The sequence below is a fragment of the Ahaetulla prasina genome, chromosome 5 (genome assembly GCF_028640845.1).
Source record: "Ahaetulla prasina isolate Xishuangbanna chromosome 5, ASM2864084v1, whole genome shotgun sequence".
NCBI lineage: Eukaryota > Metazoa > Chordata > Lepidosauria > Squamata > Colubridae > Ahaetulla > Ahaetulla prasina.
In genome coordinates, this window is record NC_080543.1 from 16,094,284 (window position 1) to 16,109,067 (window position 14,784).

Below are 14,784 nucleotides of genomic sequence, written 5' to 3' on the forward strand. Positions count from 1 at the left end.
CATCTTTTCCAAGAAGCATGTTACAAGTAGTCCTCAACTTACAACCATTCATTTAGTGACTGTTCAAAGTTTCAATGGCACTGAAAAAAAATGACCTTTGACCGTTTTCCACACTTACAACCCTTGCAGCATCTCCATGGTCACCTCATCAAAATTCGGAGGCTTAGCAACTGGTTCATATTTATGATGGTTGCACTGTCCCAGGGTCATGAGATCACCTTTTGAAAACTTCTTATAAGCAAAGTCAACGTGGAAGCCAGATTCACTTAACAACCATGTTACTAACTTAACAACTGCAGTGATTCACTTACGGTGGCAAGAAAATGGGGCAAAACTGAATTGTCTTTGTTAGCAACAAAAAATTGGGCTCAATTGTAGTCGAAAGTCGAGGACTACCTCTACTTAGAATAGAATAGAATAGAATTTTTATTGGCCAAGTGTGATTGGACACACAAGGAATTTGTCTTGGTGCATATGCTCTCAGTGTACATAAAAGAAAAGATACGTTCATCAAGGTACAACACTTACAACACTTAATGATAGTCATAGGCTACAATTAAGCAATCAGGAAAGAATCAATATCATTATAAATCGTAAGGATACGAGCAACAAAGTTACAGTCATACAATCATAAGTGGAAGTAGATGGGCGGGGCCAGACAGAATTTTTACTACCGGTCCTCTAAACTACTCAAAATTTCTGCTACTGGTTCTCCAGAACTGGTCAGAACCTGCTGAAACCCACCTCTGGCGGTGTATCACAGAACATGCTAAGAATGCAACAGGCCAGGCTGACCCTATAGAATTTATTTATTTGTGTGACTTTGATTCTGCTTCAGCCCATTAAGACTCTCTGCTGGCATTTTTCAACCTCAACTGCTTTAAGATGCATGGACTTTAATTCCCTGAATTCCCCAGACAGCATGCTAGGGAATTCTGGGAGTTGAAGCCCAAACATCTTTAACCAGTTGAGGTTGACATACTGCAGTAAGGTTGATACTGCAATAAGCAGTCTAAATTAGCCATTAGACTGTATGCAATGAAATATTATAAAACTTTCAGAATAAATGCTGTAAAACCTACTATATAGGTGCAATCCTCAAGAGATTACACCTTTCTTTCTACAATAATATATTATCTAAAGTTAAGATCTTAACGTTTTAAAAATAGTATGGGTTTTAAAAATGTTAGAAATACTCCTATTTTTGTTGTGGTCCATCAGCAGCCTACGGAGCTGGCAACGGAGTCGGCCATCGGGAAGTGAGGTGCAGACTCCAGAGCCTCCAGAGACTGATTGTAGTGAGGCAGAGGAACAAGAGGAGCCTGTTCCTAATGCACACATGAGAAGAGCTGCCAGAAGGCAAGAGCAGCTTGCAGAGAGGACAACTCAGGAGTAGGGCCAAGAGTTGATTGCCCCCTCCCATAAGGCTTAAAACAGACCAGCAACGGCATCTTCTGCTTTGTCCTCTGCTTCGTGTATGTCTTTGTTTTTGTGGCTTCTGGATGTTTTATTTTTATTTTTTTATTTTTATTTTATTTTATTTTTTTGCATTTATATCCCGCCTTTCTCCGAAGACTCACGGCGGCTTACACTATGTCAAGCAATAGTCTTCATCCATTTGTATACTATATACAAAGTCAACTTATTGCCCCCCAACAATCTGGGTCCTCATTTTACCTACCTTATAAAGGATGGAAGGCTGAGTCAACCTTGGGCCTGGTGGGACTTGAACCTGCAATATTGCAAGCAGTTTGCCAGGAAGGGCCTTTGGCAGTTTGCCTAATTGGACTAAGGTTTGTGAGATAACTGAGGAATTTGTGTTGGGAGGCATTTGTTTTACTTTGGAGTTGAACAACTCTGGGAATGAAATAATTCCCAGCTGTTTGAATAAAGTTTGTTTCTTCACGGACTAAGTTTATTACTACTTACTTGGGCCTGGGTCACAACAATTCTTTTTCTTCCTGTGTCCATATTCCATCTTTTCCAAGAAGCATGTTACAAGTAGTCCTCAACTTACAACCATTCATTTAGTGACTGTTCAAAGTTTCAATGGCACTGAAAAATGACCTTTGACCGTTTTCCACACTTACAACCCTTGCAGCATCTCCATGGTCACCTCATCAAAATTCGGAGGCTTAGCAACTGGTTCATATTTATGATGGTTGCACTGTCCCAGGGTCATGAGATCACCTTTTGAAAACTTCTTATAAGCAAAGTCAACGTGGAAGCCAGATTCACTTAACAACCATGTTACTAACTTAACAACTGCAGTGATTCACTTACGGTGGCAAGAAAATGGGGCAAAACTGAATTGTCTTTGTTAGCAACAAAAAATTGGGCTCAATTGTAGTCGAAAGTCGAGGACTACCTCTACATAGAATAGAATAGAATAGAATTTTTATTGGCCAAGTGTGATTGGACACACAAGGAATTTGTCTTGGTACATATGCTCTCAGTGTACATAAAAGAAAAGATACGTTCATCAAGGTACAACACTTACAACACTTAATGATAGTCATAGGCTACAATTAAGCAATCAGGAAAGAATCAATATCATTATAAATCGTAAGGATACGAGCAACAAAGTTACAGTCATACAATCATAAGTGGAAGTAGATGGGTGGTGGGAATAATGAGAAGATTAATAGTAGTGCAGATTTAGTAACTACTTTGACAGTGTTGAGGGAATTATTTGTTTAGCAGAGTGATGGCATTTGGAAAAAAACTGTTCTTGTGTCTAGTTGTTCTGGTGTGCAGTGCTCTGTAGCATCGTTTTGAGGGTAGGAGTTGAAACAGTTTATGCCCAGGATGTGAGGGGTCTGTAAATATTTCCACAGCCCTCTTTTTGACTCGTGCAGTATATAGATCCTCAATGGAAGGCAGGTTGGTAGCCATTGTTTTTTCTGCAGTTCTAATTATCCTTTGAAGTCTGTGTCTGACTTGTTGGGTCAGACCAATCCAGACAGTTAAGAGGTACTTTCCTTAGCTAATCAGCATGCTTGCCTCTTACTGAGAATTATTTTCCTAGATTAGTTTGTACTTCTGCAAACCAGTGAATTGATACTTTCTTTGACTTGTTAAATTATTCAAATTATATCAGACATTCATCCTCCATTCAAGCTCAAATTCATGTTTGCTTGCTCAAACTAGGGAAGAATGCTGTCTTATTTGGGGGAAATGCTTCCAATTTCTCAATGCCATCTACAGGATTATGGCTTTTTGTGACCTTCCATCCATGCCATAATCTCATCCAACCCTGCTTATCTTAGTGATGGAAGAGAATATTTGTAGCTCAGGGTTGAACTGTGGGTGCTAACTCTGGTGACGTTTCCATTCCAAGTATGGTCTTACCAAGGCACTAGCATTTCACATGATCTTGAGAAGATGTGGAACAGAAGAGAAGAGGGGAAATGGGGTGTTTTCTCTCCTCCAACAGGTAGTTAGTCCAGAATGCAGCTGCGCGAGTGGTAATGGGAGCCGCTCGTGGCTCCCATGTAACACCACTGCTCCGTAGTCTGCACTGGCTTCCTGTAGTCTTTCGGGTGTGCTTCAAGATCCTGGTTACCACCTTTAAAGCGCTCCATGGCTTAGGACCTGGGTACTTACGAGACCGCCTGCTGTTACTTTATGCCTCCCATCGACCTGTACGCTCCCACAGAGAGGGCCTTCTCAGGGTGCCGTCCGCCAAACAATGTCGGCTGGCGGCCCCCAGGAGTAGGGCCTTCTCTGTGGGAGCACCGACGCTCTGGAACGAACTCCCCCCTGGCTTACGTCAAGTGCCTGATCTTCGGACCTTTCGTCGTGAGCTAAAAACATATTTATTCATTCAAGCAGGACTGGCATAAATAGTGGTTTTTAAATTGGGGTTTTAAAAATTTTAAATTTTTAAATCTTTTAATTACCGGCCATTTAGTAATAGTTTATTTTAATTTCTTTTAATTGTATATACTCTGTATTTTATTTCGGCTGTACACCGCCCTGAGTCCTTCGGGAGAAGGGCGGTATAAAAATTTAATAAAATAAATAAATAAATAAATAAATAGAAGGTAAAATTGGGCATGGAAAGGAGAGCATAGTGGGATTGGAGAAGTGATTCCATCTGAAGGCTTTGCTGGCTGAGGAACTCTGGGAGTTGAAGTCCACAAGTCTTAAAGTTGCCAAGGTTGGAGACCCCTGGACTAGAAGACCTCCAAGGTCCCCACCAGGCCTATGATTCTATGTTCTACAGGTGGTCCTTGACTTATGACCCACAACTGAGCCCAACATAAGCGAAAAGAGTTATGTGAATTTGGCCCCTATTTTACCATCTTTCTTGCCACAGTTGTTAAATGAACCACAGCAGTGTTAAATTAGTCACATGGCTGTTAACTGAATCCGGCTTCCCCCATTGTCTTTGCTTGTCAGAAGGTCGCAAAAGGGGACATTGCAATCCGCCATCCTGAGTCAGCTGCCAATTTTGATCACTATGCTGCAATGGTTGTAAGTGTGAAACACGGTTGTAAGTCATTTTTTCAGTGCCACTCTAACATCAGTCATTAAACGAACGGTTTCAAATCGAGGACTATCTGTACGCTGCTTTCTTACCAAGACAGAACTGGGAGTTGGAAACTCTGTAACGCAGTTCTTGCCTGGAACGGCAGCATTTTAATTATCTACAGAGATTCTCAGTCATTCAGGTCATGGTTTTCCCAAAGATGCTTTTTTTTTTCAGGAGGCAACTGGACTTTCTGTTTTTTTCTTTTGAAGATGTTTCGCTTCTCATCCCAGAAGCTTCTACAGCTCTGACTGAATGGTGGGGAATGAAAGGATTTATATTCCTTGCAGATAGCTGGTCATTTGCATCCTTTTAGAAAGTCGTTGAGGCCACTAACAAAATGAACAAAATGAAATTCAACAGTGAAAAAAGTAAGGTTCTACACTTAGGCCAAAAAAACAAAATGCACCGGATATGTGGTACCTTGCTCAATAGTAGTACCTGTGAGAGGGATCTTGGAGTCCTAGTGGACAACCATTTAGATATGAGCCAGCAGTGTGCAGCAGCTGCCAAAAAAGCCAACACAATTCTGGGCTGCATAAACAGAGGGATAGAATCAAGATCACGTGAAGTGTTCATACCACTTTATAATGCCTTGGTAAGGCCACACTTGGAATATTGCATTCAGTTTTGGTTGCCACGATGTTAAAAAGATTTGGAGACTCTAGAAAGAGTGCAGACAAGCGCAACAAAGATGATTAGGGGACTGGAGGCTAAAACATATGAAGAACGGTTGCAGGAACTGGGTATGCCTAGTTTGAAGAAAAGAAGGACTAGGGGAGACATGATAGCAGTGTTCCAATATCTCAGGGGCTGCCACAAAGAAGAGGGAGTCGGGCTGTTCTCCAAAGCCCCTGAGGGCAGGACAAGAAGCAGTGGGTGGAAACTAATCAAGGAGAGAAGCAACCTAGAACTAAGGAGAAATTTCCTGACAGTTAGAATAATTAATAAGTGGAACGACTTGCCTGCAGAAGTTGTAAATGCTCCAACACTGGAAATTTTTAAAGAAAATGTTGGATAGCCATTTGTCTGAAATGGTGTAGGGTTTCCTGCCTGGGCAGGGGGTTGGCCTAGAAGACCAACTCTGGTCCAACTCAGATATTATTATTATTACTTGGAGGTTTATTTGAGTGGTGCTCCTGGTTCCTGTAGTCTGCAATTTTTTTTTTCCTCTGGAAATCCATTCCTACTCCCACACCCTTTGGATCGCTAAAAGTCTACAGAGATTCTCAGTCGTCCAGGTCACGGTTTGCCCCAAAGGTGTTGTTTTTTTTCCCCCCCAAGAGGCAACTGGACTTTCTGGTTTTTTTCTTTGAAGACCTTTCGCTTCTCATCCAAGCAGCTTCTTCAGCTCTGAAGAATCCAGTCAGAGCTGAAGAAGCTTCTTGGGTGAGAACCGAAACCGAAGACAAAAAACCCAGAAAGTCGAGTTGCCTCTTGAAACACACACACACACAAAGCACCTTTGGGACGAGCATCATTTAAGGCGGCATTTAAGAGCCCTAAAGAGAAAATCCCTGGCATCCTGTTCATCCAGTCACCTGAATCCCCCTGCTTCACCCTTTTTATTTTTATTTATTTCCCCCCCCCCTCCTCTTCTTTTGAAGTCGAAGTTTCCAGCGGGCCTAGCTAGGAAAGTTGCCTCAGGAGAGGTTTCGAATGCCAACCAACCTCCTGCCATTGGCTGCTCAGCCTTTGGCAGAGGCTGATGGGAGCTGAAGTCCGGAACATCTGGAGGGCAAGCTAGATTAGGGGGGGGCTGGCTAGCTAGCCAGCCTCAGGGCAGGGGGAAGGCAACCTTCTCCCATACAGACACACACACAAGGCTGGCAAGGTGGGCGCAGCCCCGCAGAAGACACCCACCGCCGGGCCTCTCCCGGTCCTTGGCTGGGCAGCAGCCACCCCGGGGCTCCGCCCTGCCTGCGCTCCACCACCACCCCCTCTCTCGCCCGCCGCGTCCCGGAGAGAAAAACGTCCGAGGAGGCAAAAAAAGCGGCCAGTCCGACGCGCGTCCGGCCTGCGGAACGGAGCCTCTCGAGCGTTAGGACCTGGCCACGGGCGCCTCGGGGCGAGGTGCCATTGCTGCGGCCGCCGCCGCCGCTTCCTCCGAGCCCCCCGCGCGCGCGTGGGTGGGCGGCTCGAATTACGTCGCCGAGCCCGGACCCTTTGGCCGCATCGGAGGAAAAAGCGGGGGCGGTTGGGGGGGGGAAAGCAAGCGAGCGAGCGAGCTTCGTTTCTCAAGCGGGGACGGGTCCCTCTCGGCTCATCCCGGGGATTTGCCTCGCTTCGCCGCGGCGGATACATGTGGGCCACCCTTAGGACCCAGAGACGTTTGCTATGATTTGGGCAGCCGTAGGTAAAAACAATAAATAACATTAAAATAAACGTAAAATAATAATTTAAGAATAATAATAATGCTCTCCGGCATTCCGAGCATTCCGGCGTGGGAAGCGCGGTGCGGGTTCGCTCTCCTGCCCCCCCCCCGCCCCCTAACTCGGGTACCCCCCTCCCCCCCTCTCCTTTTCGCTTTGCGGGATGCCAAAAAAAAAAGGGGAGGGGGAGGAACCGCAGGGAAACCCGCTTCAGCCTGTCAAAGCCGCCCATGCTTGCGCCCTTAGCCCCCCAGCCTTGCCTTGCCTTGCCTGCCTTTAAGCCTTTCCCCATTTTGGCCGGGTAGGAAGACGGAGGTGGGCGGGCGAGATCGGGAATGGATGGAAGGTTCCGACCAGAACTGGCTGGGAACGATGGGGCGGGGAGTTGGGTGGAAGGTTTGCTAAATGGAACTGGGGATGGGAGTGGATGGTTCCGACCAGAACTGGTGGGGAACGATGGGGCGGGGAGTTGGGTGGAAGGCTTGCTCATGGAGATAGGAATGGATGGTTCCGACCAGAACTGGTTGGGAACGATGGGGTGGGGAGTTGGGTGGAAGGCTTGCTCAATGGAACTGGGGATTGGGATGGATGGTTCCGACCAGAACTGGCTGGGAACGATGGGGCCGGGGGGGGGGAGTTGGGTGGAAGACTTGCTAAATGGAACTGGGGATGGGAGTGGATGGTTCTGACCAGAACTGGTGGGGAACGATGGGGCGGGGAGTTGGGTGGAAGACTTGCTAAATGAAACTGGGGATGGGAGTGGATGGTTCCGACCAGAACTGGCTGGAACGATGGGGCGGGGAATGGCCGCAGTTGTTACACGAATCACTACGGTTGATAAATTAGTAACCTGGTTGTTAAGTGAATCTGGCTCCCCCACCCCATTGACTTTGCTTATTGGAAAGTTGTAAAAGGGAGATCACATGACCTTGGGACATAGCAATGGTCATAAATATGAACTGGCTATATTCATGATGAATAAAGCATCTGAATGTTGATGGCATGACCATGCAAAGGTCGTGACTGTGAAAAATGACCCATAAGTCACATTTTTCAGTGCCGTTTGTAACTTTGAACGGTCTCTCAATGAACTGTTGTAAGTCGAGGACTACCTGTATTTGGGCTTTTGTGGGTCTCTCCATGGACCATGAAAGAAATGCTGGGCAAAGAATATTTCAAAATGAAATAATTATACATTGATGAAAAGGCTTGTCCCTAAGATCAGTGTAGAGGTCACACTCTGGCCAAAGAAAAAAGCGGGAATTATGGAGAAGGGTGCTACCATCCAATGGTTCGAAGAAGGCTAGCATCGCAATTAAAAATAAAACCAACATCTGACCCCCTAATTTTATAGTGCGTTAGCAATATGCTGATGGAAAAGGGCTTGGCAAGGAAGGAGATAAAGGTTGGGCATAGATCCTAACAGTATAGTCCAGGGATTTGCTTTAGAGTAAGTGATTTTAGTTTCTTTGGTCCACTGTGTATGTATTTGGTTGTATGTGTGTATTATTTAGGCGTTATTTCCTAAATGTGTGTGTGGTGTGTGCATTAATTAGATCTTATTTTCTAAATGTGTCTGTGTGTGTGGCATAATATATATATCTGTGCTTATATGTGTGTGTGTTTGTGTGTATGTATGTATGTATGTATATATATATGGTATATATCGGTTGCGAACCTTTTACTCACTGAGTGCCAAACAGGTCCGTGCTTCGCACGCTTGTGTGCATGCGTGCCATGTGTGCTAATGTGCAGCTCCTCCCCCATGCGCTGCATGCGCAACAGCACCATCTGCATGCGCACAGCTTTTGCGTGTGCCCCTACCGTGCGCTGCACGCGCAACCACACCATCTGTGCATGCGTGTGGTTTTCACACGTGCAATGCACGCATGTGAACGCCATCTGCGCATGCGCATGCTGTGCACCAGTACTCTTGTGTGCATGCGCAGGAGAGCTCTGAAGACCATCTGGGTTCCCTGAATTGTGCACATGCGCACTGGAAGCCCGAACACCAGCTGGGCGTATGCACATGTGCAGCTTCAGGTCAGTTGGGTGACAGCTTGCGTGCCCAGAAAAATGGCTCTGTGTACCATAGGTTCGCCATCATGGTATATATATTTATCTCTCAATAAATAAATAAATAAATAGGGATAGATAGCTCTCCAATGACCAAAGTTACAGGGAATAATCAGAAGGAAACTAGTAATGTCTTTGTAGACTTACCATATTTTATTAAAAGCCATAATCTTTTGTGAGCTATAATGAATGACTATCTGAGACACTAACATGGCATTCTCCTGCAACTGTAAAGCATGATGCTGTAGGTCAGTGGTTCTCAACCTTTATAGTGCTGCGACCCCTTTAATACAACTCCCCATGATGTGGCGACCCCCAACCGTAAAATTATTTTCGTTTTGAATTTATCGCGCCTGAAGCCTTATTGGCTAGCGATCTGAACTGCTTGCGATTGCCTTGAGGACAGAGGCATTAAAGCGGAGACTCCTCCCCTATTAAGTTTATCGTGCCTGAAGCCAGATTAGGTTAGCGATTGGGAGTGATTGCAGCTGGCTTGAGAGGGAGACATCAGAGCAAAGATTTCTCTCTTTTTTAATTCATTGCACCTGAAGCCGAATTCGGCTAGCGATTTGAAGAGCCTGCAGCTGGCTTGTGGAGTCAACCATTGGAGCGCGATTCTTCGACTCGCAAGTATACTTCCCATATTTCCGATGGTCTTAGGCGACCCCTGGCAAATCGTCATTCGACCCCCAACGGGGTCCCAACCCACAGGTTGAGAACCGCTGCTGTAGGTAAATCCTGTGAAGGTAAATCTCCTGAATTTAGTGGTGCTTAATCTTTTTTAACTATGCATACAGTTCTAGCCCTGGTTTTATTTCCCCCCCCTAGAGCCTGTCCTATCTGTTGGTTTTCAAAACTGTATGAGGTCATGACGGAGTAAAAACGTAACTTTATTTATTTATTTTATTTATTAATCATACTTTTATACCGCACCATCTCCCGTAGGACTCAGGGCGGTTCACAGGCACATTAAAAGACAGTATAATAAATAAACGTTAAAAACCCAATTAAAACTAAATATTATCATGGCTTAGGGCCCGGGTACTTATGGGACCGCCTGCTGCTACGTCATGCCTCCCACCGACCCGTACGCTCACACAGAGAGGGTCTTCTCAGGATGCCGTCCGCCAAACAATGTCGGCTGGCGGCCCCCAGGGGTAGGGCCTTCTCTGTGGGAGCTCCTACGCTCTGGAACGAACTTCCCCCTGGATTGCGTCAATTGCCTGATCTTCGGACCTTTCGCCGTGAGCTGAAAACACATCTATTTATTCAAGCAGGACTGGCTTAATATTTTTAATATTTTTAAATAATTGTAAATTTTTTAACCGGGGTTTTATTATTTTAGGGTTGTAATTTTAAATTTTAAATTTTTTAATTGGCCATTTTCTAATATGCTCGGTTTTAAATTGTTGTTTTAATTGTATATTTCTTATGTTTTTTATCTTCTGGCTGTACACCGCCCTGAGTCCCTAGGGAGAAGGGCGGTATAAAAATTTTAAAAATAATAAATAATAATAAAATAATAATAATCATAGCCAAATCACTAAAAACGGTAAAAAACCGGTTAAAAACCCATTAAAATTTAGCTAAAACATTTTATTCTTAGGCTAGTCCAGCGCGCTGAAATAATAAAGTCTTCAGTTTACGTCTGAAGGTCCGGAGATCGGGGAGTTGTCGTAATCCTGGAGGAAGCTCGTTCCACAGGGCTGGTGCCGCCACAGAGAAGGCCCTCCCCCTGGGGGTCGCCAACCTACATTGTTTGGTCGACGGCACCCTGAGGAGGCCCACTCTGTGGGAGCGCAGGGGTCGTTGGGAGGCAATCGGCGGCAGAAGGCGATCTCGAAGGTATCCCGGTCTTAATGTTTATTTGGAGAAGCTCCTAGTACTTGATTAGATTTCTGTTATGCAGGTGGACATCCGTAAGGGGTTTTATCCCCAATGTTATATTTGTCATCCTGGAAATTTTAGTGTCTTGTGCTGCTCTTAAAGGATCTGCCTACCTACCTTAACCATGAAAGCCAGCTGAGTGACCTTGGGCCAGTCACTTTCAGCCCAACTTGCATCACAGGATTGTTATTGTGGAGAAAATAGCAGGAGGAAGGCATATTAGATACTTTTGCCACCTTGAATGGTTTATAAAAATAATAAAATTGGAATATAAAACAAACAAACATTCAGATAAGGATGATGGCTTTTTCTGAAAAGCTGCTGAACAAGAAAAAAACACACGTAGGAAATGTAATTTCTAAAGTTTGCCACATATTCTTCCAAAGCAGAGGTGTCAAATTCGATTTCATTGAGGGCCGCATCAGGGTTGTGTTTGACCTTGGGGCTGGGAGGGGTGCGGCTGGCGTGGGCGTGGCCAGCTTGATGTCACTCGTGTCAGGGGCGCTTGTGGCGGCCCGAGCGCTCTGCCAGCGAAAACAGGCTCCTGAGCTCCGTTTTTGGCTATGACGGCCTCCTGCAACCCTCTGCCAACCACGGCCCTCCCGACCTCTGTTTTCTCTGACAGAGGCACTGTGGCCCAGTCCTTTGCTGTTTCCAGGTCACCCCATGGACCAGATCTAAGCACCTTGCGGGCCTTGAGTTTGACACCCCATTCTAAAGTGTGCTATTCTTTTGAAAATGTTGAAAACTAAATATCCTTATTAGTTAATGAACAGAATTCAGTTGGTCCTTGCATGGAGGCTTCCTCGTAAATATTATCCCATACAGTCCTAAAGCTGATCTTTGGGATTAAAACGAAGTCTACATTCTAATTATATAGCTACAATTTGAATCTAAGGTGATTTTTTTTCCTGAAGGCATTTAGGGAGAGCTTCAGTGAGCCAGATGGAATGTGCTAGTGGCAAATAGTATTTTGTTATTATATTTTATTTTTCTTGAGTAGGAGTTTTTCAAATACTCTGCTTCAGGTTTGTCCAGTTTTTGTATCTTATCCAACTAAGTTTCAGAGCAAAGTCTTACACAGTGATTTCAGTGTGGCTTTTCAACTAAGGATTTGCACATTTTAGACTTAAAAAAAAATCTGAGATTTTCAGGAAGTGGGATCATGATAGGGAAAAATAGCCTTTTAGATACCGTACTTCTTGTGCGACTCTATTCAATTGTCTCTTGAATGTGATCCTATCAAGATCAAGATAATGAATGAACAAGGAGCTTGTTCTGAGCCAATTTTAAGTGATTTATATTATTTTCTCCTCCTTTGTTTATATGGGCTTATGTATGGACAAAACAAAATACAAAATACAGTAGAATTTAGTAACCAAGGTTTTTCTCTCTTGAAAAACAGGGTTTTACATATTCTTCAGAATGTATTTGGCCAGTAAAATATAGATGAGCTTAATCTATTGTCACAAGATGATGGGGGGGGGAAACTAGCTGATGCAAAGATCATTGGTTGAGTTTAAGCACAGAAGATTTATAGCCTGTACCCAAGAATCTAATCAACCATGTAGGTCAACACTAAATTGGCATAGATAAGAGTCAGCAGAATTCAAGCGTGGGTGGGGAGCTGGACGGGTCTCTTATGGGAATGCAGAGGCTCTAAACTGATGACATATTTAACTCCACCTTCCAGATCTTCCTGCTCTTCTTCCTCAGTTATCACTTTTTTTATTCTCTTCAGTACTCTTTTAATCAGTGATGAAATCCAAATTTTTTACTACCGGTTCTGTGGGCATGGCTTGGTGGGCGTGGCAGGGGAAAGATGCTGCAAAATCCCCATTCCCACCCCATTCTGGGGCCAGCCAGAGGTGGTATTTGCCGGTTCTCCAAACTACTCAAAATTTCCACTACCGGTTCTCCAGAACCTGTCAGAACCTGCTGGATTTCACCCCTGCTTTTAATGTATGTATGTATGTGTATGTATGTATGTTGAAAGAAGCCAGAGAAACTGCAGACTGTTGCTGAGGTGATTGTACAGGCAATCCTGGACTTACAATCATACATTGAATGATTTTTTGAAATGAGGCCTTAAGACCTATGTCTCAAATTACAGGCCACTGTAGCACTCCTGTGGTCACCTGACTGTGATCTGGGCCTATGGAAACCCATTGGTACATATGACCGGTTGCCAAGTGCCCTAAGATCATATTATCACCATTTGCCTTCCCTGTCTGCTTCCCCAGAAAGCCAATGGGGAAGCCATCAGGGAGTGTTGCAAGTTGTTGCCATCTGCAAAGAAGACTTTCATTTAGTCTCTGGAGGTTGGCCGAAAAAGGCCTGTGCAGAAATCTAAGCAGGATTTTCAGCCATGGAGGATTTTTGGCTCTGCAGCAGAGAGACCTGTCCGCAGCATCCCCCAACTCATGCACGGCCTGCATCAGGGCTCCCGGGGCCTCCTTCATCCTCTCTCTATGCTCCCTACCAGTGACTCTGTCCATTTAACGACTGCAACTGGAAGTGCCAGAATCGTGATTGTTGAGGGGAAACAGTCCTGTGACTTCTCATTTAACAACTGATTTGCTCAATGACCGAGATTCCGGTCTTAATTGTGATTGTGCGTCAAAGGCTAGCGGTGTGATTAAATAGACATTTGTACCTGTTAAGGACGTGCAGTCGTGCTTTATGGGCACATGTACGTCTGTCTTTTCCTGAAGAACTGTGTTTTTAGCAGTTCATTTGACTTATAGTTTAGTACAGTGTTTTTCAAACTTGGCGATTTTAAGATACGTGCAGCAACCACGGGGATTCTGCCATGTTCATAACCGTGAAAAACAGCCACAACAGCCACTTTGAACAGTCAGTAAACAAGTGGTTCTAAGTTGAGGATTACCTGTATGTGCTGTGGTATAGTCCAGGGGTCTCCAACCTTGGCAACTTTAAGCCTGGTGGGCTTCAACTCCCAGAATTCTGGGAGTTGAAGTCCACCAGACTTAAAGTTGCCAAGGTTGGAGACCCCTGGTATAGTCGACTCTGCAAGCCGAATTAAATCGTTGTTTATGTTAATTTTATGTTTTACCGACAAAGAAATAAACAGAGACTAGTATAGAGCTATTTCAAGCTATTTAGCTCTCATTAGCTAGCCCTTTTGGGATTTAGACCTAGGTATGGCTAGCTGATGAGAGCTAAATAGCTTGAAATAGATCTATACTAGTCTCCCTTTATATCTTTGTCGGTAAAAAAACTGATAATTTAACACAAAAATAGTTTGTCACGAAAGCGACTGCCTGCAAAGGCCCCTTGATTGTGGCTGAAAGGTGAATAGAATTTTTTATTGGCCAAGTGTGATTGGACACACAAGGAATTTGTCTTGGTGCATATGCTCTCAGTGTACATAAAAGAAAAGATACGTTCATCAAGGTACAACATTTACAACACAATTGGCAACAAGTTATAGTCATACAGTCATAAGTGGAAAGAGATTGGTGATGGGAACTATGAAACGATTAATAGTAGTGCAGATTCAGTAAATAGTCTGACAGTGTTGAGGGAATTATTTGTTTAGCAGAGTGATGGCCTTTGGGAAAAAACTGTTCTTGTGTCTAGTTGTTCTGGTGTGCAGTGCTCTATAGCGTCGTTTTGAGGGTAGGAGTTGAAACAGTTTATGTCCAGGATGCGAGGGATCTGCAAATATTTTCACGGCCCTCTTCTTGATTCGTGCAGTATACAGGTCCTCAATGGAAGGCAAGTTGGTAGCAATTATTTTTTCTGCAGTTCTAATTATCCTCTGAAGTCTGTGTTTTTCTTGTTGGGTTGCAGAACCGAACCAGACAGTTATAGAGGTGCAAATGACAGACTCAATAATTCCTCTGTAGAATTGGATCAGCAGCTCCTTGGGCAGTTTGAGCTTACTGAGTT

General features: G+C 44.3%; 1 protein-coding gene across 4 annotated transcripts in view; it reads left to right on the forward strand.

Moving 5' to 3' along the window:
* Nucleotides 1–14,784, forward strand: part of AMOTL1 (angiomotin like 1) — a 118,329-nt gene that overhangs the window by 38,262 nt on the left and 65,283 nt on the right. The window contains exon 1 of one of the 4 annotated variants that reach the window (XM_058184904.1): nucleotides 6,258–6,890. The exons of the other annotated variants lie outside the window; for them this stretch is intronic. Within the exon in view, the coding sequence (XP_058040887.1) occupies nucleotides 6,872–6,890 (19 nt within the window). The 5' untranslated portion in view covers nucleotides 6,258–6,871. Of the gene's footprint in view, nucleotides 1–6,257; nucleotides 6,891–14,784 lie in introns of those variants that run through there. 4 annotated transcript variants of the gene reach the window in all.